The 27,167-nt window shown below is 35.5% G+C and overlaps 1 protein-coding gene across 1 annotated transcript in view; it reads left to right on the top strand.

The window, feature by feature from the left end:
* COL24A1 (collagen type XXIV alpha 1 chain) overlaps positions 1-27,167 on the top strand; it is a 414,236-nt gene that overhangs the window by 205,934 nt on the left and 181,135 nt on the right. The window contains exons 23-26 of the mRNA XM_027615241.2: positions 3,919-3,972; positions 5,616-5,660; positions 9,940-9,993; positions 13,163-13,207. Coding sequence (XP_027471042.2) covers positions 3,919-3,972; positions 5,616-5,660; positions 9,940-9,993; positions 13,163-13,207 — 198 coding nt within the window. The remainder of the gene's footprint in view (positions 1-3,918; positions 3,973-5,615; positions 5,661-9,939; positions 9,994-13,162; positions 13,208-27,167) is intronic.

Here is a 27,167-nt window from a genome sequence, read left to right as displayed (position 1 = left end):
TAATGTGATTATTTCAGCTATTTTGGAGCTGGTGAATCTCTTGAATATCTTTTTCTACTTTTTGGACTTTAAATCTCCCTGTATTTTTGTTTTATGTGTGTTTCTCATAAAGAGCATATAACTAGTTCTTTTTTTTTTTAACTCAGCTTTTATAACCTTTTTAAGTTTGTAAATTGGTCTTGGAAGAGAGAAAAAAGAGTTTATCTGTTTCCTGGAAGTCATTTTTTGTTTCTTGGACAGTGGTACCACTTGTGCAAAGTAAATGGCTGCGATGAGAGAATAGGGGAACCTAGTTTTCTTTGATCACTCAGCCGCCTGCTAGTTACACCCTGGATATGGGGCTGAGCCAGTTTCTTACACATATACAATAATCTAAAATTGTATATTTGTCAATATCTTTTGAGCCCCAGAAGTTGTTAATAATTGTGTGGTGTCTGCTTATTTTATGCTGTAAGTTTTTATTAGCCTATCATAACTAAGCATAAAATTATTCGCAAACATTTAAAAATTTCTGACCCTCCCAGAAAAGATTTTGCTCTTTCATGTAAGTTCCCATTATACTTTCCTTCTGCTTCTACTTCTATTACAACTCTTATTTACTAATTTTTATTTTAAAGTGTCATCATCCTTAAGAAATTATGAATTCATTGAGAATAGGAACTGTGCTTCGTCTTTGTATACTCAGGGCCTAATGTGCTGTTTATTGGACCTAATGCATAGTAGAAAAGCAATAAATGTTGGATGAAAAAATGAATGATTATGAATTAAATAATTAAGCATTAGCTGTCCTGTGATGGAATGGAAATATCAGAGCATTCTGATTCCATACCTTAAGTCGGTCTAAATACTTAAAACGTATCACTTAGAGATCTAGAAGAGTATTTTGGATATTAAAGAGTTAGAAATCATTTTATCAGTCAGAATTCTTTCAGTTGTAAGTGATGAAAACAATTTAAGCGTGATTATATAAATATGAGAAAAGTTTAGGAATTCAAACAACTAAATCCAGGACCAGAAACAATATCATTAGAATCCAATTACTCCTGCTCTTTTCATTTGTTAATTTATGGATTTCGTTCTCAGGCTCTCTCCACTTCCTGGTTTCCCACTCTTTAGGTTTACATCATCTTTTTTTTTTAATTGTATTTTATTATGTTATGTTAGTCACCATACAATACATCATTAGTTTTTGATGTAGTGATCCACGCTTCATTGTTTTCGTATAACACCCAGTGCTCCATGCAGTACGTGCCCTCCTTAATACCCATCACCGTCCTCCTTAATACCCATCACTGGGCTAACCCATCTCCACACCCCCGCCCCTCTAACACCCTCAGTTTGTTTCTCAGAGTCCATAGTCTCTCATGGTTCATCTCTCCTTCTGATTTCCACCCCCTTCATTTTTCCCTTCCTTCTCCTAATGTCTCCATGCTATTCGTTATGTTCCACAAATAAGTGAAACCATATGATAATTGACTTTCTCTTCTTGACTTATTATTTTTTTAAGATATTATTCATTTATTTCTTGGAGAGAGAGAGAACTCAAGCAGGGGGAGCTGCAGGCAGAAGGAGAAGCAGGCTCCCTGCTGAGCGGAGAGCCCGATGCGGGACTCGATTCCAGGACCTGGGGATTATGACCTGAGCCGAAGGCAGCTGCTTAAGCAACTGAGCCACCCAGGCGTCCCTCTGCTTGACTTATTTCACTTAGCACAATCTCCTCCGGTTCCACCCATGTTGTTGCAGATGTTGGGTATCCATCCTTTCTGATGGCTGAGTACTATTCCATTGTATGTATGGACCACATCTTCTTTATCTATCCATCTGTTGAAGGGCATCTTGGTTCTTTCCACAGTTTGGCTATTGTGGACCTTCCTGCTATGAACATTGGGGTGCATATGGCCCTTCTTTTCACTACATCTGTGTCTTTGGGGTAAATACCCAGTAGTGCAATTGCTGGGTCATAGGGTAGCTCTATTTTTAATTTTCTGAGGCACCTCCACACTGTTTTCCAAAGTGTCTGTACCAACTTGCATTGCATTCCTACCCACAGTGTAAGAGGGTTCCCCTTTCTCCACAACCTCTCCAACATTTGTTGTTTCTTGCCTTGTCAATTTTTGCCATTCTAACTGGTGTAAGGTGGTATCTCAGTGTGGGTTTGATTTGAATTTCCCTGTTGGCTAATGATGATGAACATTTTTTCATGTGTCTGTTAGCCATTTGTATGTCTTCTTTGGAGAAGTGTCTGTTCATGTCTTCTGCCCATTTTTTGACTTGATTATTTGTTTTTTTGGGTGTTGAGTTTGAGAAGTTCTTTATAGATCTTGGATACCAGCCCTTTATCTGTAGTGTCATTTGCAAATATCTTCTCCCATTCTGTGGGTTGCCTCTTTGTTTTGTTGACTGTTTCCTTTGCTGTGCAGAAGCTTTTTATGTTGATGAAGTCCCAAAAGTTCATTTTTGCTTTTGTTTCACTAACCTTTGGAGATGTATCTTGAAAGAAGTTGCTGTGGGCGATGTCAAAGAGGTTTACATCATCCTTAATGCCACTCCCAGCTGTTCCACTGTAGTCTAAAATTTCCTTTGGTTAGACTGAATTGGGTTTCTGGCTCATTACTGAACTAATCACTGTTTCCAGGGTATAGAATACGCTGACTGACTTAGGTACATGTCACATGTCAACCTTCAAATTTAGTCAGGGGTGGACTCACCTCCCCTCAATCATGTGGGCTGAGTGAGGAGAAAGTGTTTCCCTAAGTAAAATTAGGATGCTTTTGCAAATGTATGTTGGACTTGCATCAAAGAACATACACCCATTTCAATAATCTAATCCATCTCTTCCAATAAATAAATAAGATAGCTGCACAAAAATGTTATTGCCTAAATTCATACAGTTTCTTAAATGGTGCTATATACATAAGCTTGTGATACTATATTATAGACTGTAAAACTGACCAAGAGTTTTTCATTTTTTGATTATATTAGAACATAGCAATGATAGAGCAAGGTATAATATGAAGACAAGATTCTTGTGCAGTTTATCACTCTGCTGCATTCTGGAACTAAAGATTAAACCCACCTGGATAGGTTCACTATTTGGCATAGTTATTTACTACATTTAAAAATTAGAAAAAATCTTTTAATGGTTATAGAATCACTAAAAGTAATAATGCAAAAGGTAGTTTTTAAAAGAGATTTACTTAAAACTTTGCTGACACATTGTATAGTTAGTGGAACAGAACTGAATAAGAAAAATGTCACCATGTTAAATAGATACTGTAGGGTGTTTTCTGGAATAGAAAGTTTTTTTTTTAAGTGATTTAATGAATTTTTATTCAGAGAGCATTTGATTTTTAAAAACATTGATTTTGATTTTGATTAACAAGAGTTTTTTTAATCGTGAAATTCCTAATCACATTCAAATTGTTACTTTCTTCTGCAAATTGCCCTCTTTTTACCAGCTTGTATTAAGAAGGGAAATAAGCTGAGGAACATGTAGTGCAAATAATGTGTTCTGGATTCTGCTAGTCTCTTAACAGATATTAAATAGCACATATCGCTTCCATCTGTTTTTAGACTTTGTGGATACTCTATTATGTATTTATTGTACTATTATCAAATTAACAATTGCACTCATTGCTTTAAATTTAGAAGTACTTTTTCTGAGTGTCTGGTTGAAGAGTAACATACTGAGAAGATTATTTGAACACCAACATACTTAAAAAAAATACGTTTATCCCACCTTTCCCAATTTTTTGGATGTCCTGTAGTTTCCTGCTCACCTACCCTCTGACCTCATTTTGATAACTTAATAATGGAAAAGGAATGGTACCAAATTGTATTTGCCATCTCCAGATTAATGCTGAATGAAAAATATTAATTGGGATAAAGTTATTATTTGTGCTTATGTTGCTTTTATAGGGACTCCTTGGAAATAGGGGGCCTCCTGGACCGCCTGGTCTCAAAGGACTTCAGGTATGGAAGAAATAAATATCCAGTCAGCAGTTGTTTTAGTTCAAATTTTCCCTTTTTATTTTTTGTTTAAAGAAAAACATTGCTTTAGTGTGGACCGTTTTTGCCATAGAGGATTTCAGGTTATCATTTTATATTGGCAGTTATGGAATGGGATTTGGGAATCATCTTCAGTGTTGTAAATTCATTAAGTAATTTATGTCGGTGACCTCCATGGAATATCTGAAGAATATGAGCTAGAATCTCACTCATATATACTAGAATATATATTTACTATTTGTATCTGTTTTATATTTGTGACCTAGTAAATTTTATTTTAATTGAATTGTGAATTGAGCAAAATGTTGATCAAATAAATAAAATAGAATACATGTTGCTAAATAGGTCTATGGAAGCTATTCAGATATGGTAACATCAACTTTTTATTTAAAGTTGAAAAGTCAGTATGTTTTAGAAAATATGTCAATAAATGTAATAAAAAATTTATTAATTTTTAATTTTCTTAGAGAATAATATATAAAAATTCTTTTTTTGATGTTTATTCTCTATCCACTCATAAATTTTTTTGATCCTTAGAAGAATGCACAAGATTTTGCCTTTTTATGACATTATAACTGGTTTCACCCCAATACTATAAGTTAGTCAAGAAGAATCTCTAGATATTAACTCCATTTGGTAGGATCCAATATACCTTTGTATCTCTAAGGCTGAAAACAGAACTAAGACTCAAAACCATATTTATTGAATGAATGAAGTATTAAAATGTGCCAAGAGCAAACATGTCCTGTACCAATAACTTTTTAATATACCAAGATATATTGATTTCCATCTATTAAGAACTTAATTGAGTTCCTCTCTGGATGGGAGAAATACTGAGTGCAAGAAAGTAAAGGTTATCCTTAACTTATGATTTCAGTGATTCTTAATCTTTGTTGTGGTTTTGATGTGCATTTTCCTGATGATTAGGGATGCTGTGCATCTTTTCATATGTCTGTTGGCCATCTGTATGTTGTCTTTGGAAAAATGTCTATTCAGGTCCTCGTTTTTAATTGGATTATTTGGGCTTTTGGTGTTGAGTTGTATAAGTTCTTCATATGTTTTAGATATTAACCCCCTTTCAGCTCTCTTGATTTTGTGATAGATATCCTAATCACTTTCACTCTTATTCATTCTCAACTTTCTATATATAACTTTTATCATCTACCTATTTAAAAACAGTCAAATAGTGCATGTCCCCTTTAGGGTAGATGTGGGGTTGTTACTCAAAATATTAAAATGTTATGGGATGGCACAGTAAAATACAAGAAAATTGGGACACCTGGGTGGGTAGGTGGGTTAAGCATCTGACCTGGGCTCAAGTTATGATCTCAAGGTCCTGGGATCCAGCCCCACTTCCAATTCCCCACTCAGCGGGGAATCTACTTCTCCTTCTGCCCCTCTGCCCATCCCCCCACTCTTGCTTGGTCTCTCTCTCTTTTTCTCTCTCTCTCAAATAAATAAAATCTTTAGAAAAAATACAAGAAAGTCACAGCATTATTTTCATCACATCTCAGTGAGTTTCAGATTTCAGAATAAATAGAATAAGGGTTTACCTTTTTAAATACTTATTTCAGGCCATGATATGTTCTGATTTTTTTTTTTTTAAGGGAGAAGAAGGACCAGTTGGACCCTTTGGAGAACTGGGGCCAAGAGTAGGTATCATATAAATACTTTTCAAAAAGTGCTTCTCTTAAAATTACTGTTATGTGAATGTCTTTTAATAGCACCAAATTTTAAGTTATAATAAAGGACAAAGACACTATAACCATACAGTCTATCCAAACAATATAGGCTTATAACTGGAATTTCCCAGCAATATTTTAAATGATATGCCTACTGCGTATTTGCTTGTTCCTTCAGTAGTTTTATGGTCTTAGTAATTTGTGCTAATTATAAAGTTTCTCAAAATGTAATAGAAAGCTAAATACCTTAGCCATTTTAGTGATATTCTGGGAATTTCTAAGTGTGCCAGTAAAATTATGGAAACTAAGATGTATTTTCTGTCAACTTTTTCTTCAGATAATATTGTGTGGTAATATATGAATTACCTGTTTTCAAGTTCTGAAAATGAGTTATTTAAGAATTTTGGCATGCATGACCAAAGCTTACATTATTATGAAATAATTAAAGTGTGTGTATCACATTTATTTTAAGAGGGATCATTAGACTCACATGAAATACATATCATTCTTTTTTCTTGAGAACATCATAACATGCAGATTCTTAAAACATTTTTACATTTAAGGAGATAGTAAATTTTTCTTTTGCACCTTTACCTCGCTAGCACATATACTACACTATCCCACTGAAAGAAAAAGAAGAATTTTTATTTCATTTTTTGTGGGGTGCGTTATATAACAGGAAGACTATTGTTATTTGAGCCCAGTATAATTGATCTCATTTAAAATTTACTTCTCTAGAAAACAGTAGAACTACGTTTGCCTCTTATCAACTCAGTCTTAATATGTATTACTATTGTTGCTACTATTGGTTGAAGATCAATTTAAGCCTAGTATTGCTCTAAGTATGTCACATAAATCATCTCTAATCCTGAAAACAACCCTGCAGGATATTGTCCACATTTTAAAAATATTAAAATAAGGCCTTACTCTTACGTGCTCAAGTGTAACATGCTCAAGATAAAGCAAATATGGCAGAACGTAAACAGGACCAGAAGTAATGCCTCCAGCACTGACGCCCTGAATTTCTTGACTTCAAAGAAATTTTAAATGTGCTGATACAGGTTCCAGGGAGATTCCTTTCATAATGTAGATAGGATGTATAACTATTTCTTAATATACTGCAATGCTTGAGTATTACACTATTAGAGATGAAAGAAATATTCTCACTAAGGCTTTTTCCAAAACAATGTGAATAAAGTGTATTATTTTAAAACTTTTTTGTGAATATCATAGACAAATCACTCTTAATTACATTTCTTCTCCTATCTCTGTTTAGAGTGCAATTGATATTTAACAATAATAGGATGATTTTTTATTCTTTGCTTTTCTTTGTGCTTGGTAGAAAACCACTAGACAATTCCAAGCAAGGTGGAGGTAAAAATTAGAGCAGCTTTTTTGATCAAAGTCCTAAATATAATTTTTAAGTTGCTAAAGTTTTTACATGTAGTCAAAATACAATGAAAGCTGGAGGATTGTTTTGTTTTGTTTTAAGAAAGAAAAATAGGAGTATTTGTTAATGGATAGGAATAATCAAATCCAAATCTATAATACCTGATAGGTATTGTAAATTAGTATTCTATTTAGTAGTCACCCCCCACATGTTTTTTACTCTTAGATTTGAATTTGTCACACACATTGATTGAGGCATAGTGATCTCCTTAATCAAATTTTGTATAATCAGATATCAGTTGTTTGATACTAGAAACCACATACTATGGATTGATCTACCAATATCTGGGATTTTGACTTCCTCTTCTTCAGTGATCTTATTCCTACTCTCTTTAGGCACTACCTGCTGTAGTCATAACTTTTACCTTGTTATTACCAGTAATAGCACTTCCTTATTTTCAGTTTCAAACTTCTCACTCCCCAACCATAATCTCCTTTCTTTCTAGTTCATTCTCTCATGTAACCAATCCAACAGTCCCAATAGGAAATTTAAGCTAGTGATTCTATTGCCTTTCCATTATTCCTGTTTTCCTCAGAGACCTCACATCCCTCCTCATGCTTAAAACACCAAATTATCCCCTTGATTGCATTCTGAATTTTATTCCCATAGTCGTTTACTTTTTTTAAAAGATTTTATTTATTTATTTGAGAGAGAAAGAGAGCACACACACAGGTTGGGAGGGGCAGAGGGAAAAGCAGACTCCCTGCTGAGCAGGGAGCCTGATACAGGGTTCGATCCCAGGACCTGAGATCATGACCTGAGCTGAAGGCAGACACTTAACCCCCCCAGCCCCCACCCCCTCTCATTTACTTTTAATTTTCTAATTATTATTTTACACTTTCTCTCTTCTCAACTCCATTCATTTCTCTCTAATTTTCATTCTTAGCCCATTACTTTGCATCCTAGTTCCCTGAGAAGATTGAAGTGTTCAGAGAACTTCTACAAGTTTTTACTATTGCTTCTATCTCCTCTTTATCGATACCATTTACTTGGCCTTCCCTCCTGTTATTGTGGATGAAGAGGCCATTTTTCTAGCCAAGGTCAAATCTTCCACTTGTTTACTAAATATCTTACCCTTTGGCTTACTGAAGAACATTGACCCAGCTATTTCCCACTTTCGCCTGCATCTTAATTTCGTTCTCTCTGATGGATCAATCCTCTCTGCAAAGAAAAATGCTATTAGTTCTTCCAGTTTGAAAACCATAAAACAAAACATACTGATCCCAGGTTTTCTTTCAGGTGTAACCTTTTTCTTCTTACCTTTTCAGTAAAAAAATTTCAGAAGTATTGTCTATACATGTTCTTTATGGTTTTTCTCCTCACCCTATCTGCTGAAACCATTCTTGTCCCCACCACTCCAAAACAAATGATCTTATGAAGGTCATCAGTGACTTCCATGTTGCTGAATTCAATGGTCATTTGACAAGATCACACCCTCCTCCTGGAAGCACTTTCTTCACTTACATGATCTTCTTCCTAACCCTCTGGCAGGAAATTTGCATATTTTCCTCATTTCTTCAAATTCCAAAATTTTGTAAATCCACAAAACCCAGGGCTTGGTTTGTGGACTTAGTCTCTTTTCTATTTACACTCACTCCTAGATGAGCTGGTCCAGTCTTAGGGCTTTAAATACAATCAGAATGCTGGTGATTGCCCAAATCATATGTTCAGATCAGAATTTTCTACCCTCTGGATCTCTGGACATGTAAAACTACTGCAAGATCTCTCTACTTTAAATATCTAACAAGACTATCAAACTACAGTGTCCACAACTGAGCTCTCAATTTACCCTCCAAACCTTTCTTCTTAGAATCTTCCTCATTCATTTAGTCTCTTACTCAGATTAAAATCTTGAGTTTATTCTTGATTCTTCTCTTTCTCTCACATTTTACACTTGACCTGTCAGCAAATCCTGTAAGCTCTACCTTCAAATTATACACACAGTTTTACTCATAACCTCCTCTGTTACCACCCTGGTCTATGCCACTGTCATCTTTCACTTGGATTATTTCAGTCCTCTTTGTACTGCCTGCTTCCACCCTTGCACCAAAGTGATCCTGTTAAAACATAGATAATGACACTACTTTTCTCAAATTTCAAGACTTTTCTAAGTCTTCCTGCTTCATTCAGAGTAAAAAGCAAAGCCCTAACTGTAACCCTTCAGGCCCTACATGACCTGGCTTCTCATTCCCCATTCCTTTCTTTGACCTCATCTTACTAATCTCCTTTCTTACTCTGCACCAGCTTTATTGACTTTTCATGGTTTCTTCAACACACCAGTCACATTCTTGCCTCAGGGCCTTTGCACATGCTCTTTTCCTCTGCTTGGACTATTCTTCCTTCAGATAGTCATACAACTTGTCCCTTGTGAGCCTTTACTCAGCTGCCATCTTCTCAGTGAGGTCTTCCTTGTCAAGCTTATCACAAATTTGAGCAAAACTCCCACAACAGTTTATATCTCCCTTCCTTGCTTAACTCTATGTCCTTCACATTTACCACTACCTAACATACTATATATTTTACTTATTTTATTAAATGTTATCATCCTCATTAGAATGTAAGCTCTATGAAGGCGGGTAGGCTTAGTGCATTCCTCAATCCCCAACCCCTAGAACTGTGCAGGGCGCATAGTAGACAGTTAAAGACCACAGAATGAATACTAGTGGGTATGCTAAAATACATTTATCAAATGATTTTGAAGGGTTTCATCTCATAGAATGGTCTGAATTTTGTAAATGTTTGGAAATTTCCAAAAATGGAAATGATTAAACGTATCTCTTTTTTTCTGTTCTCTTCTAGGGAAAACCAGGTCAAAAGGGTTTTGCAGGTGAACCAGGACCAGAAGGCTTAAAGGTAAAGTAGCTGACTTATTAGGAGTTATAAAGTATAGTTTTCAGAAAGATAAAATTATGACTTTCATGAAAATATAAAATGAACATCTAAGATTTTATTCAACCTATTAATAAGGGAACCAGTGATATTTTAAAACTGGCTCAAATAGCATTTGAAAAGTTATATATCTTTATATCTAGATCTACATCTAGAGATCTGTGTCTATAAATATCTATAACTGTGACTGTGTTTATGTCTATATCTTTATTTGGATAGATATGCAGTTTAATAAATTGTTAAATTTGTGGTGAGATATAGGAGAATAAACCACAATTTTGGGGGCTGTCCATTTCACTGGACAGAAATCTACAAATTAATATAACTTCACTAAATATATATTATCTATTTGTTATATATATATATATCTTCATCAAGTCTGGGTCTTTTAAGCAATTGTATAGTGTTTCTGAGGACATTGCCTAGAAAATCACTAGGTGGCCTTCACCACTTTATGTCATTTAAAGAATGTGGCACCTAATTTTTTGCCTTGTTTCCAAGTTTTGTGTGACTTTTTAACACCAACAAATATAAGGTAATGCACTGGTTTTATATGTGCAACACTAAGGTCTAAAGGAAACTAGCTTATAAGAATTGGTGATTTATACAAATTTAAAACTTAAGGAAAAATCAAAAACTTTATAGCATTATAGCTTAATTTCTTAAAGTGAGAAGCTATATTAAGCTATTTTTGTGATAGTAGAATCTAAGAAAAAAATGAACAATATTTTTTTAGGTCAATTAATAAAGAAAAATGAGCTAAAATGTTTTCTCTGTACACAAAAGTTATACACAAAAATGGAAACACGATATTTATAAACAGAAAGCTTAATTCTCCTTGACTGAGTTTAATCGCTGTTCTCCCAGATGGCTCTAAAAAGAATCCGCCTGTGAGCTACCATCTAGTCAAACAGGCAAGAAACTGAATCTTAGTCATAGTGACATCCTGTCCCCTTACTAGAATCACCCTAGCGTTTAAGTGGCTCATTGTAACCCAGGAGATGAATGAGTTCTTTCATGTTTAGCTCCTTGTATTTGTCCCTGGAATTTTAGTCTTGGTGTGTCATATAGCTATTCACTAGAACCTGGCATTCCCTTTGGAGAACGTGGCATTCCTGGGGGGAGCACTTGGGAGTTGATTAAGGGTCACACCACCTTTTACAGAACCCTAGGATCTCTGTTCTCTTCCTAGGCCTGGGGAACTATTCCTTTCTCTCTTGTTGCCCTCAAAGACCAACTTAACCTCCTACCTTCAGGCTCTCTGAAAACTAAAGCAGGAGTGCAGGTAATCTGCAAGCAGCTTCTGCTTTCTGCCTGTTAACACAAACCTCCCCTAAGACTACGAAGCATAGAACGGTCCATCTCCCTTGGAGTTTGAAAGGGGTATTGGGTAAGGAGGGGGAAATACAAGAAAATAAATAATCTATATTATTCTGCCACAAATTTTCTAAAGAAGCTATCTAGTCAGTCAAAAACAAGGATTTACAAACTACTGCAATGCTTCATTCTTTTTTTTTTTTAAGATTTTATTTATTTATTTGACAGAGAGAGACACGGCGAGAGAGGGAACACAAGCCGGGGGGAGTGGGAGAGGGAGAAGCAGGCTTCCCGCTGAGCAGGGAGCCCAATGCGGGTCTCGATCCCAGGACCCCGGGATCATGACCCGAGCCAAAGGCAGACGCTTAATGACTGAGCCACCCAGGCACCCCTGCTTCATTCTTTACTGTATATCTAAGTGCATACAGGAATTGAAATGAAAATTTGTGTAGTCTTTGAAACTTCATTTCAATTGATTACTCATATGAATATTAGGTTTCAGTGCTTAAAATCAGCACTGATTAATTTTAGTAATATATTTTATTTAACCCAAAATAGGAAAATATTATCATTTCAACATGTGATCAATATTAGAATTATTAATGAGATATTTTATATTCTTTTTTGCTACAAAGTCTTTGAAATTTAGTGCGGATTTTATACTTACATCACATTTCAGTTCACACCAGCCAATTTCAAATGCTCAGTAGCTATCTCTATGTTATCAGTGGCTACAATATTGTTCAGTGCAGCTTAACATTTTACTATTCTACCCTGCAATATAATTACTAATTCTTAAATAGCAGTTGATGGTTTGATTTCCTATTTCTATAAATAAAACAAATATTCTTGTCATATTAACTCTACATGGTACCCTGAATTTAATCTTCTACATTTCATTAATCTATGCCTTTGTTTGGCCTTTACTCATGCCATTCCTCAACATCAAAAATGGACCTTTCTCATCACCAGGGACATATCACCTATTCTTCAGAGCCCAACTCAAATATATTTTCATAATCCATTACTTGAAATCATTGATGTTTGGATTTTCAAAAGGTAATATGGTGAATATACTACATTTTACTTACCACCAGCAGGCCATGGGACAGCACACCATAATTAGAAACATTAATATTTCTGTGGTGCAATATAAGGGTGTTCAGATTAATTAAAATAAACAAGACTATAAATAGCCTCACTCAGGTCAGATAAAGCATTGCTGTCAAATAAATTCAGGTTAGGTCAAGTTTGCTACCAAACAAGTTTTGAAAAACTGAGTCTTCAGAGCATTATGGACTACAGACTGTGGTTAAGGTTATGAGCATACATCACTTCCCCAGTGAAGCCAACTCTAGCTGAACCAGCCCACAGTGTGTGTGCTCCTCTGAACTCCTTACCTCTTAACTGTGGCAGGTATTCTGCTCTGCTCAGCATTGTGAGATCTTTTCTCCTGAAACAAGTAGAGCATTCCTGTGGGCAAAGGCTTTATTTTATTTTTATTCTTCTTAATATCTTCCACAGCACCTACCACTCTTTTACAGAGTACACCTTAATAAATATTTCATTTTAAAAAATTCTATTTGCAAAATTGTTTTAAAAGTGACTAAAAGTCATAAATAGAAGAATGTAACTTAAGAAAATAGTAGAAAGACTATGTTCCACAGAAATACTGTAACAGAGTTTTAAATAAGGTTTTCTTTGCTTTTTTTTTAAAGAATTTGACTAATTACATTAAATGAAAATGGAAGGAATGTCATGAGTGATCTTGTTTGAAAAATAATCATTTTTACAGCTTTATATTATTTATTAACAGGGCGAAGTAGGAGATCAAGGAAACATTGGAAAGATTGGTGAAACAGTAAGCTTATTTTATGCTCTTTTATTTTTACTGTCATCTGTAAGCATGTTTAGGAGTCATGTTAACCATCATCTGTGCTTAATTAAATTCAGAATAAAAAATTCTTAGCTCCTACAAATTTAAAGTCACTTGTGATGTAACAAATAAAACCTACTCTACAAGAGAATGAGGGAAAATAGAGTTACTGATATTTTTGTCCAATATAAATTATATTTATAATACGAGGAGCATTCTTGTTTTTAATATTTGGTCTTTAATTTTAGTTCTGATCATTTCAATCTAAATTTGACCTTAATATTTTTCATTATTAAAAAGCTATAACTTACCAAGCCATAAAATAGTAAGCTATTGGGTCTGAAAATATTTTTCTTTAGATTTGAAAGATTAAGCTAAGAGGTAAAGTATTGGAAAGCATATTGTAATTTCTTTCCTCAAAAAAAGTTTGATTTGTTTAAATTTACATTTCTGTAGTAGTAGGAGGCTTTGTATTGTATTTGAATCATATATGTCAGAAATAATTTTATTATCTGTACTGGGGAAAGCCAGCTGAAATATTTTCTAACAAATGAACCCATATAACATCTATAAAGTAGTAAATTACATTGATGCAAGGCAAGTGAATTTATTTACAAAGTGTGCTGGGTTATCACAAAACAAGTGGTACCATTTAATAGGTTAAATGAACAAATTCTTTTCCTTCTAACCTATCTTATGACCTAAATAAAAATAAACTTTTCTAAAAAAGTGTTTTTGCAATATCAAGTAATCAAACAATTATATTTCCTGGTCTTGTGATAAAACAGCAATACATTTCTGATACTCTTATTTTTTGTCATTCTTAATAAAAATAAGGAGAGAATCCCTTTAGTCTTAAAAGATCGTTGCCATACCAACTAATCCTTAATCACTAGAAAGAGAATTTTTTGTTCTTGTTTTTACTGAGAAGGTAATTCCAGTGGAACATTTACATCAATAAGATTATTCAAGAGTTCTTCTCAAATATAATTGTAACTCATATTTCTCTAAGGTCACTCAAAGAAATTAAATTCTACCATTTCTGAGTGACAAATTGTTAAGAAATATATATAAACTAGAATTAATAGCCAAAGTTAAAAGTACCATTTTTTTTTTCGGGGGGGATAAGATTTATTTATTTATTTATTTGAATGAGAGTGAGCGAGGCATGAGCTGGAGGGGCAGAAAGAAAGGGAGAGCGAATCTGAAGCTGACTTAGTGTTGAGCCCAGAGCCAAATGTGGGGCTTGATCTCACAACCCTGAGATCATGACCTAAGCAGAAACCAAGAGTCAGACACTTAACCGACTGTGCCACCCAGGCACCCCAAGAGCGTCTTTTCTTAATATAACATCGTATATTAAACTTCTAAGTGTTATTACTTATTAGTAGTGTTGGACTAGTTCCACACAGTATAAGAACCCAGTGCCGGTTCTGTCTAAAGTGGAAATGGACTGTCTTGGCAGAGACTGGATTCCTATTATTAGAGAGAAAGTAACATTTATTGAGCATTTGCTATATGCCAGGCATAATACAAAGTGATGTTTAATATTGTGGCTTTGCATTTAATTCTCAAACAATTTTAAAAGACACATTTTGTTATTCCAGTTTTTGAAATGAGGAAACTGAAGCACAGTAAGTAATCTGTGCAAAGTTACATAGTTAACAAATCACAGAATTGAGACTTAAACCTAGAGATCCAAACTCAAAATCTAAATCTCAAAATCCAAAACATCATACCCCAGGTTTATTGAGGTATAACTGACAAAGTTATAAGATATTTAAAGTGTATGTGATGATTTAAGGATCCCCCCCATCATCAAGTCATTTAATATAGCTGAGGATGTTTACTTGTTAGCTAACAGCCACTTGGACTACAAGTTGTAGAGAGACTTCAAACATCAAATATATTATCAAACAAGAGGGCCATTTCATCTTTGAGGTTCCATCTTTGTCATTGAAGATGGGAGATAGACTTAAAAAACTTCAGTGACTATATTGAGTTAATTAAAATATATAAAATGCCTAAAGAACATTTTATTTTGGCTCTTGGTAATCTCCAGCTTTTATTTTATCTTATTAATTTCAAAATCTTAGAAATATAGTTCATCTAATCCAGAGTTTTGTTAAAACAAAAGTCATAAGAGATATGGGAAGATATGATTGCATTTCCTGACATCAGTCTTGTAATTTGGGGATACTAAGGTTAGTTGTAATTGCATAGCTAGGTTTTACTTTTCCCAATCTTTTTGTACAGTCTTTTTTAATTACCTTTAACTGGACCTCCTCCAGTTTTGTTTCTTTCTAGATCTATACAAATTAGAACCCAGTTTGGGATACAGCATGCCAAGCACAGTAGCCCCATCTATATTTCGTATCTATATACTTCTTACATTCATTTACTGTAGGCAAATAATTAATTTCTATAAATGTACCCTAAAAAGTCTGTAATTCCAAAAGATGCCCCTCATCCTCTTCACTCTAGCATACTATTTTTTTATGAATCTGGAATTATCCCACCTTAATTGCCAGTCCTCTTTGTCTTTAACTTTCTAGGCTGAAAGTAGTTGAAGAGGTATAAAAGAGAAAAGAATCTAGTTTTTTAGTATTGATCAAGAGAATTAGGATCAGTAGACAGACATAAGGGGACAGCTTTCTTTGCAGGCAAAAATATTTTAATAGCGTTTCTAACACTCAGACTCTCCCACTGAGTGATTCAACACTTCATTCTTAGAAGGTTTGGATGACTTTCTTCAATCATTTATTCAGCAGATATTTATATTTATATTTATATTCATATTATCCTTGCCTTCATGAAATTTACAGTCTGTTGGAGGTTTGACAGATTTTAAACAAATACCTGCATAAAAATACATAATTATAAACTGTGATACATTCTATAGAGGAAAAGTTTAAGGGACTGTGTCAGAGGTGCCAAATTTCGATCAGAAAATGAGAGGTCTCCTTTGAGGAAATGACCTACAAGTTGTAACCATAAAGCATGGTATGATCTAGCTAGGGAAGAGTGGAGAGAAAGTACATTCCTGGAATATGCAGTATAACAGATTTCCACCTTTGGTCTTATCTTGCTTTAGAGAAATTACTTAATTTCTCTAAATATTTGTTTTCTCAACAGTAAAAGGATAAAAATAATAACTACTTCATAGAGTTTCTTGTGAGGATTAAACATGGTAATGCACTCAAAGCACTTAGCACAGAGGCATTCACATAATAAAAACTTGAGAAATTTAAGCTGTAATGGTGGTGGTGGTGGTTATTTTTATATGGAAAAGCATTTGGCTGTTCTAGGAACTGAAAGAAAGCCAGTGTGGATAGACCTTGGTGAGCCAAAGGAAAAGTAAAGTGAGGGGCTATTAGTAAAGGAGGGAGGAGCTGAATCTTTTGGGGCCATGTTTTTACTTTGGACTTGATCCCGAAGTAGATGGAAAATCACTGAAGTATTCTATGTAAGCCAATGACAAGATTTAATTTGTGTTTCACAATCATGCTGGTGGCAATGGATTGGGAAGTTGGAACATGGTTATGAGGAGCAGAGTAGAAGAGGGTGACCAGTTAGAATGCTATTTTAGTACCCTAAATGAGAAAGAAAGATGACTTGAGTTGGGGTGATGGCAGTGGATAGAAGAGAAGTGTATGCATATGAGATATATTGGAGGTGATAATTTGAACATATTTTTGATCTGAAAAAAAGGGAAGCATTCTAGTCAGTCCCCAGCATATAATAGGCCTTTGATAACTTAAACTATTTATGATATGTTGATTCCTATCAGGAATATGCTGGACTCTTTTCTAAGAATTTAAATGTTTCTAGTCTCCCTCTCACCTGCCAATTTGGCTTCTTTTCTCTGGCTTGCCTCCAGTTTCATTATGTATTCCTGCCATTATAGCAAACAGAACTAGACTAAATATTTTAGAGGCACTGGCTCCACAGCCTTCTTCATGAAGGGGATAATAACCTCTATTTCCTTTATTGCCTAGATATTCAAAATCATGTAGGCTTTTTCCTGTAGCAAAAAAACTGGGATGTCTTTGGAAAATGATTGACAGTGACCCCCAGGATTCTTTTCTGGTTTGTTATTTTGAATATAAAATTTGGAATTTTTTTCATAAAGTGACTACATTAAGTTTCAGTTGCAACTTTTCTGTCCACTTGAAGGGATTGTTAAGAGTGTCCTATAGTCTGCCCATATTGATTTACCTCTTGAAATATAACTCAACTACTTGATTTTACATCATTTATTCCTTAATTTATCAATTTAGCAAAATTTCATAAGCAATCTACTGTGTCCTCTCTATTTTTCTGCCTGCCCTCTGGTGTGCTAGTGTATAGTAAGAGACTGATGAGCAGAAAGGAAGAGGAAGAGGAAAGGCCATGGATAATCCTCAAAATCAGGTATTCCACTTCTCATTACAAAACCTTTAGAATCATAGAACTTCCGATGGCTGATTCTGAGTTGGTTTATAACCAATTCCTTCAAGACCAAATAGAGGTGGAGTCAGAGGAGAAAATGAAAGGAAGGAAATCTATTTATTGAAGAACCATTATCTCATTTAATCTTGAAATGACCCTAGTAAGAGAAAAAGCTTATTGATATTCTGCAAGTGAGGAAATTGAAATTTATTGAAGTTACGTGATGTGTCCAAATGCATACAGTTAGTAAGCAGTGGATCTGGGTTTCATATCTGGATTTTCTACTTCCTGTTCCAAGGTTCTTTTAACTACATCAAAAATCAGTTATCCTGTCTTTATTTATTTATTTTTATCAATTGGCCTATTATCTTGTTCTCTCTTTTTATTTTATATTTTACTGTATTTTATTCATTTTTTTATTTTAATTCCTGTGTTGTTAACAAACAGTGTTATATTAGTTTCAGGTGTACAATACAGTGATTCAACAGTTTCATGTATTACTCAGTGCTCATCAAGATAAGTACTCCTAATCCCCTTCACTTATTTCACCCATCTCACACTGACCTCCCCTCTGGTAGCCATCTGATTGTTCTCTATAGTTGAGTCTGTCTTTGGTTTGTCTCTCTTTTTTTTTCCCTTTGTTCATTTTTTTTCTTAAGTTGCACTTATGAATGAAGTCATATGGTATTTGTCTTTCTCTGACTGACTTATTTCGCTCAGCATAATACTCTCTAACTCCATCCATGTTGTTGCAAATGGCAAGATTTCATTCTTTTTTATGGCTGAGTAATATTCCTGTGTGTGTGTGTGTGTGTGTGTGTGTGTGTGTGTGTGTGTGTATTTATATCTATTGATAGACACGTGGGTGGCTTCCATAATTTGTCTATTCTAGTTAAGGCTGCAGTAAATATAGGGTGCATATATCCTTTCAAGTTAGTGTTTTTGGATTCTTTGGGTAGATACTCAATAGTGTGATTACTGGATTGTAGGGTAGTTCCATTTTTAATTTTTTGAGGAAACTCCATACTGTCTTCCACAGTAGCTGCACTAATTTGCAAACTCACTAACAGTGCGTGAAGTTTCCTTCCTCTCCACATCCTCACCAACACTTGTTTCTTGTGTTTTTGATTTTAACCATTCTGACAGGTGTGAGGTAATATCTCATTCTAGTTTTGATTTGTATTTTCCTGATGATGAGTGCTATTGAGCATCTTTTCATGTGTCTGTTGGCCATCTGTATGTCTTCTCTCGAGAAATGTCTTTTTTTAATTAAGATTTGTTATTTATTTATTTGACAGAGAGATAACGAGAGCAGGAACACAAGCAGGGGGAATGGGAGAGGGAGAATGCTGAGCAGGGAGCCCGATGCGGGGCTCGATCGATCCACCCCGGGATCATGATCTGAGCTGAAGGCAGACACTTAACGGCTGAGCCACCCAGGCGCCCCTTGAGAAATATCTGTTCATGTCTTCTGCCCATTTTTAAATTGGATTATTTACTTTTTTGGGGTTGAATTATATAAGTTAATTATATATTTTTGGATACTAACCCTTTATCAGATATGCCATTTGCAAATATCTTCTCCCATTCAGTAGGTTGTTGTTTAGATTTGTTGGTTATTTCCTTTGCTGGGCAGAAGCTTTTTATGTTGATGGAGCCTCAATAGTTTATTTTTGCTGTTGTTACTCTTGCCTCAGGAGACATATCTAGAAAAAGTTGCTACCACCAATATCAGAGAAATTACTGCCTGTGTTCTCCTCTAAGATTTTTATGGTTTCAGGCCACACATTTAGGTCTTTAATCCATTTTGAGTTTGTTTTTGTGTATGGTTTAAGAAAAGTGGTCCAGTTTCATTCTTTTGCATGTAGCTGTCCAGTTTTCTCAATATCATTTATTGAAGAGACTGTCTTTTTCATGTTGCATGTTCTTGCCTCCTTTGTCAAAGATTAATTGACTACATAATTATAGGTTTATTTCTGGGTTTTCTATTCTGTCCTATTGTCTTGATCTTCATGTCTGTTATTGTGCTAGTATCATGCTGTTTTGATTACTACAGATTTGTAATATAACTTGAAGTTCAGAATTGTGATATCTCCAGTTTTGTTTCTCTATCTCAAGACTGCTTTGGCTTTTTGGGGTCTTTTGTGGATCTATACAAATTTTAGGATTGTTTGTTTTAGTTCTGTGAAAAATTCTGTTGGTGTTTTTACCAAAACTGATAAAAATGTTTTTTCTGTATCTACTGAAATGATCATATGCTTCTTCTCCTTTCTCTTGTTGATGTGAGGTATCACGTTGATTGATTTGTGAATATCGAACCACCCTTGCGTCCTGGGAATAAATCCCACTTGATAGTGGTGAATGATCTTTTTAATGTATTGTTGGGTTCAGTTTGCCTAAGATTTTGGTGAGGATTTTTGCATCTCTGTTCATCAGAGATATTGGCCTATAGTTCTATATTTTGGTAGTGTCTTTATCTGGTTTTGGTATCAGGGTAATGCTGGTCTCATAAATGAATTTGAAGTTTTTCTTCAAAGAATAGATCTTTGAAAAGGATAGATCTTTAGAAAAGTTTAAGAATAGGTATTAACTTTATTTTTTTATTATGTTATGTTAATCACCATACATTACATCATTAGTTCTTGATGTAGTGTTCCACGATTCATTGTTTGTGCATAACACCCAGTGCTCCACGCAGAACGTGCCCTCTTTAATACCCATCACCAGGCTAACCCATGCCCCCACCCCCCTCCCCTCTAGAACCCTTAACTTTTCTTTAAATGTTTAATGGAATTCATCTGTGAAGTCATCTGGTCCTGGACTTTTGTTTGTTGGGAGTTTTTTGATTACATCAGTCTGTTCAAATTTGCTATTTCTGCTTCAGTTTTGGTAGGTTATATGTTTCTATGAATTTTTCCATTTCTTCTAGGTTGTCCAATTTGTTGGCATATAATTTTTCATAATATTGTGTTACAATCCTTTTTTTGTTGTTTATTGTTTTTTTAATTGTGTTATGTTAATCACCATACATTACATCATTAGTTTTTGATGTAGTGTTCCATGATTCATTGTTTGCGTATCATGAGGGACTGTGGACTCTGAGAGACAAACTGAGGGTTCTAGAGGGGAGGGGGTGGGGGGATGGGTTAGCCTGGTGATGGGTATTAAAGAGGGTACGCAAACAATGTTACGATCCTTTGTATTTCTGTGGTGTTGCTTATTATTTCTCCTCTTTCATTTCTGATTTTGTTTATTTGACTCCTCTCTCTCTCTCTCTCTCTTTTTATGTGTGTGTATGTGTGAGTCTGGTTAGTCTTATCAATTTTCTTGATCTTTTCAAAGAACCAGCTCCTTGTTTCACTGATCTGTTCTATTGTTTTTTTTAGTTTTTATACCATTTACTTCTGCTCTGACGTTTATTATTTCCTTCCTTAGGTTTTGGGTTTTGTTTGTTCTTCTTTTTCTGCCTCCTTTAGGTGTAAGGTTAGGTTGCTTATTTGAGATGTTTTTTGCTCCTTGAGGTAGGTTTGTATTGCTATAAACTTTCCTCTTAGAACTGCTTTTGGGATATCTCAAATATTTTGGACCATTGTGTTCTCATTTTCATTTTTTCCATGTAATTTTTTATTTCTTCGATTTTTCGGTTGATTCATTCATTGAGCATGCTATTTAACCTCCATGTACTTGTGCTCTTTCCAGACTTTTTCTGGAAAAAAGTTCTAGTTTCATAGCATTGTGGTCAGAAAAGATGTATGACTTCAATCTTTTTGAATTTGTTGAGATTTGTTTTATGGCCTAATATATGATCTATTCTGGAGAATGTTCTTTGTGTGATCTTGAAAAGAATGTGTGTTCTGTTGTTTTAGGACGGAATGTTCTGAATATATCTGTTAAATTTATCTGGTTTAGTGTGTGGTTATCTTTCCCTCACCCCAGAGCGGTAGTCACTTTGAAGAGATACTGGCCCCTGAAGGAGCTATTTGCATGCCACCAGGCTTGTGGCTCTACTTCGAACAGACTCGTGAGTGTATTGGCAGGGACATGCTGCTACTGCTGGGACCAGGCTGGTGTGAGGCACACAGTTTTAGTACGGTGCCTGCCGGTCTGCTTGCAAAATGAGACCTGCCGCTACCGTTGCTGGGACTGGGACTAGCCTGGGTGGATCCACAAAGTGCACTGGTCAGGAGACAAGATGTTGGCAAGCTTTGTGCTGGTCTTCTAGGGGAAGGGAACTGCTGCCAGGGTACTTAGGCAAGGGTGACTGAAAAGGGTAAATCCACTGAAGTCCAGGTGGCAGTGTGTTTATGCTGGGGGGAGGGGGATGGAGATAGTGCCTGCCAGCTCCTTTGTTCCTGGTCAGGTCTTCAGGTGATCCCTGTCCCTTCTAGACACTCTCCAAAATGAGTAAACTACTCTCCCGCTTATATGTCCCAGGCATTTTTCAAACTGCCACTTCTATGCTGTATCTGCAGGAGCTGTTTGTCCTGTGATCTCTTTAAGAATGGGACTCAGATTCCTCTTGCCTTCTGGGCTCTCCCAGAGCTGAGCCCCACTGAGTTTTAAAATTCCAGGTTTTAAAACCTGCTGGTTGTAAGAACTCATGAAATTTGGCCCCTCTCACTTTCAAAGCCAAAGGTTATGGGGATTCATCTTCCCCATGCAGGCTCCCTAGTGTGAGAGTCTGTTTCTCTTCCTTCTCTGTGCCTTCAGCTCCCTCTCCCACTCCATGGACTGCCATTTTGTTTGTTCCTTACTGTTGGGGACACTGTTGCCCTTTGAACCTCTTTGATGTGGCCTCTTCTTTACCTTTAGTTGTGGAGTTTGATCTGCCATTCTTTGGGTCATTTTCTGGGTGATTTACACTGATATGAGTGTTATCTAATTGTATCCATGGAAGAGCTGAACTAGGATCCTTTTACTCTGCCATCTTCCCAGCCTACTCTAGTTGTCCTGTCTTTAAATAGAAACTTGGGAATCGATAGTTAGATTTGGAAATGAGCAAAATAAAATTTTGCTTGGTAATCTCTTAGGCCAAGCTGGCAATTAAATTTTAAAATATTGTCAAATGTTATTAATTTCTGAGAATTGTTGAAACATAATTTAATATATTTACAATGGAATCAGGAAAGATTTTGAAAGATCTGGAAGAAAATGTTTAAGAAGTGCTCATCACAAAACCTCATTTAATACAGTGATAAGTTTTGTTGCTCTCTGGTGGTATTACCATGAACTTATTATCAAACTTCATACAAGTTGATTTTATTTAATAAGTTCCATTTTTTCTTTCATTAAAAGGAGAATACTACTTTAGATGGACTTACCTAAATCATAAAAAGTGACTCATATTTTCTTGAGGAAAAGTCCCAGAAGCTGATAGCACCATTTAGCCAAATAAGAAGAACAAAGTAAAACTCTATCAAACTGCCCTAGTAGGGCCTCTGTAGTCTCAGTGCTTTTACCTTAAAAATGTCATCTACCCCTCCTGTTTCCAAGCTGCACGTACCTGTAGGACAGCTACAAAGCTGTTGTATGTCTCCTACATGGCAGGGAAAGGTAATTTTTCTCAGAATGGAAAGTTACACGAAATGTATATCTACCATACATACAATTATGAGAAGGATGTTTACCTGAATATAATAAAAATAACTACTATTTATTGAAAATCTGTGATATGTCAGATACTTTATATATGTTGTATCATTTAATCCTCACAAAGGCTCTGGGAAATAAAAATTACTTCTCTTTTATACAAAAGAAAACATGTTTCAGAGAAATTAAGAAATTTAGCACCCTGCTTCCTCTTAACAATGAGATGATTTCCAATTGTCTTTCTAATGAATACATATTGTCCTGTTGTTACTATATAAAGTTAGAGATTGTGGGGCCCCAAGGACCACATTATGGTTTGAGGAAGTATCTCAAAAACATAGATGTACCAAAATTATTATGTTTTAGGATCATATATTTGACATTTATCATCTTTGAAATGTGTAAATAGCATCACCTATTGGATTAAGAAGCCACAGCAGGGGCGCCTGGGTGGCTCAGTCGTTAGGCATCTGCCTTTGGCTCAGGTCATGATCCCAGGTCCCGCATTGGGCTCCCTGCTCAGCGGTAAGCCTGCTTCTCCCTCTCTCATGCCCCCACTTGTGTTCCCTCTCTTGCTGTGTCTCTCTCTGTCAAATAAATAAATAAAATCTTAAAAAAAAAAAGAATCCACAGCAAACTAATTTTACTATAGTATTAAGTCCATGAAGGTGTAGAAAATTAGAAAGTGTAAATCAGTGAAATCAAAAGGGAATACACGCGAAGTGCGTGGACATACCAGTGGATATGAACAGAGAAAATATATGACATTACAATTCTAGGTAAATTGAAGAGAAGTGAATTAAAGACAGTTGGAAACCTACCATTCTCTGAAAACCAGGTGCAAGTAACTCCAAGATGAGCTATTATTTCATAAATGAGATGCCAATAGTGTTTTTTTAAAGATTTATTTATTTTAGAGAGAGACTATAGAGCGTTTGGGGGGGAGCGGGGATTGAGACAGAGGAAGTGGGGGAGAATCCCAAACAGAATCCATGCTGAGTGTAGAACCTGACGTGGGACTTGATCTCACAACTCTGAGATCACGATCTGAGCTGAAATCAGGAGTCTGACACTTAACTGACTGAGCTACCCAGGCCCCTGGGATGTCAACAGTTTTTGTTTGTTTGTTTTTGGGGTTCATTGATTTCCTGCTTTCCTTCTTTCTTTTGTAATTTTATTTTATTATGTTAATCACCATACATTACATCATTAGTTTTTTTGTTGTTGATGTAGTGTTCCATGGTTCACTGTTTGTGTGTAACACCCAGTTCTCCATTCAATATGTGCCCTCTTTAATACTCATCACCAGGCTAACCCATTTTTTAATCACAAACACAAGAGATTTTTCTAAGAGAATGAAGTCAGCAAATTGTTGGGAAAAGTTGAAATGTTTATAAAGTTGCAAGGATTTCTGAATCCTTTGGGCTATAAAATATAAATTTTTTCAACATTTATGACATCTCTTTGTAAAAAACGAAATAAATTAGTAGGAAAATGACAAATACTCTATTAAATGTGGTCCTATAGAACTTGTTTCTACAGCTATGAAAGTTGAAGTATATGGGAAAAGGATGATTATAGAAAACTGTTCATGTCTCAAAGCAAATGTCATAAGAGGTAGACCAAGATTAAAGCACATATAAGTGGTTGTTAAGGGGAAACTAACAAAAATGAAAAAAAATTCACATGATTATAAAATAAAAGTAAAAGGCAAAATTTCTATCTGTGGAGGAAATGAATGATACACACCATACTGCACTACAAGCTAAAAGCACGGAAGTTATTGAAAGCCCAGCCTATCTTAGAAATATAAAGGTTTATATATTTATATTAAGTATATATATTTTTCTTTTATCCTTACTACATATACATTCAGTGACAGATAAAAAGTAAAATATTCTGGGAAAAGGAATAAGATCCAACATTTATGGAGTAAGATAGGGAACAAGGTATTTATCATATATATCATATTAAAGAGTAATAAACAAGAGAACCCTTCTTAGTCTAATAAAGTTTCCAGATTGCCCAATTGAAATAACAATACACTGCTTCAAAGTAATCAAATAGAAGAGAGATGAAAATGGAAGTTTGTGCTTCCAAACACAAACAATAACACTAGGCTTTTTCACATGTAAGCATTTAGTGTGCTACTGCCTGGGGTGCTATCAGCTTTCTGACTAAGGAAACATAAACTTGATCACTTTACCTATTTTAGAATTGATAAAATAATTTTTTAAAGATTTTATTCATTTATTTGACAGAGAGAGAGCACAAGCAGGGGGAGTGGCAGACAGCAGGGGAGAGAGAGAAGGAGCCTCCCCACTGAGCAGAGAGCCTAATGTGGGTCTCCATCCCAGGACTCTGGGATCATGACCTGAGCTGAAGACTGAGCAACCTAGGAACCCTAGAAAATAGTCTTAAAAAAAAAAAAAAGTAAAAATTATTTTCATGCCTATCATAAGGATATATATGTTGATAATGAACCCCTAGCTTTATTTGGCTAAAAACATGTTACTGTTTTCTCAATTAGAAATAACTACAATGTGGTAATCACAGTTTTTGAGGAAATGGCAGCTCTAAATTTATATGTAGAAGGGTGTGGGGATGGCACTTTGGTTGGAAGGGAGTGCTAAGGGACTTCCCTTGAAGTTATGTTTGCATAAAAACTACACTATTTGGGGGGCCCTGGGTAGCTCAGTTGCTTAAGCATCTGCCTTCGGCTCAGGTCATGATCCCGGGGTCCTAGGATCAAGCCCTGCATCGGGCTCCCTGCTCAGCAGAGGGTCTGCTACTCCCTTTCACCCTGCTTGTGCGTGCTCTCTCTCTCTGTCAAATAAAATTTTTTTAAAAAATACACTGATTTCATTTATTAGTAGTGTACTATTTTATTTAGATATTTACACATCAATAAAAATAGACTTCTAATGATTTTTTTTAAGATTATTTATTTATTTATTTGACAGAGAGATAGAGAGAAGCACAAGTAGGCAGAGAGACAGGCAGAGGGAGAGGGAGAAGCAGGCTCTCCGCTGAGCAGGGAGCCTGATGTGGGACTGGATCCCAGGACCCTGGGATCATGACCTGAGCCGAAGGCAGACACTTAACTGACTGAGCCACCCAGGAGCCCCTCTAATGATGTTTTTATGCTCAGAATTTATAAGATAGAGAATACATTTCTTGTTCATGTCAAAGAATGGGCTGAACTGATGGAAGTGAAGGTAGGGACCAGGGTAAAGGTGTTGCCTTGGGCTACCTGTTGGCACTACCACTCTTACAGAAGGTGAATGCAATTTTGAATCTGAGACCAAGGCTAGTGAAAAAATTTTATGGTTCTGATCTTTAAAAAAATACATAAAGTCTACATAACCAGTGTACTGAATTGGACCTTAAGGAGCTACATTCGTTTTAGAACATGGCTCAGCAAACTTTTCTGTAAAAGACCAGATATTACATATTTTAGACTTTCAGGCCATATCATCTCTGTCACAACTACTCAACTCTCTGCTATTATAGTACAAAAACTCTCCTAGACAATATGGAAATGAATGATTCAGACTGTGTTCCCAATAAAATTTTATTTACAAAAATAGTGGAAAAGGGGCACCTGGTGACAGTCGGTTAAGCGCCTGCCTTTGGCTCAGGTCATGATCCCAGGGTCCTGGGATGGAGCCCTATGTCGGGCTCCCTGCTCAGCAGGGAGTCTGCTTCTCCCCCTCCCTCTGCCTCTCCACTCCCACCCCTGTTTGTGCTCTCTTTCACTCTCTCAAATAAATAAATAAAATAAATAAATAAATAAATAAATAAATATTTTTAAAAATAGTGCAAAAAAAGAAATAGACAGCAGGCAGGATTTGGCCTACAGGCTCTAGTTTGCCTTTCCTTTCATAGAAAGTTACACTTTATTTGGGCTACACAATCTTTATTA

This window comes from Zalophus californianus, chromosome 4 (assembly GCF_009762305.2).
Source record: "Zalophus californianus isolate mZalCal1 chromosome 4, mZalCal1.pri.v2, whole genome shotgun sequence".
NCBI classification, from domain to species: domain Eukaryota; kingdom Metazoa; phylum Chordata; class Mammalia; order Carnivora; family Otariidae; genus Zalophus; species Zalophus californianus.
The sequence above is the reverse complement of the archived record's forward strand: the minus strand, read 5'-3'. Positions and strand labels throughout refer to the sequence as shown.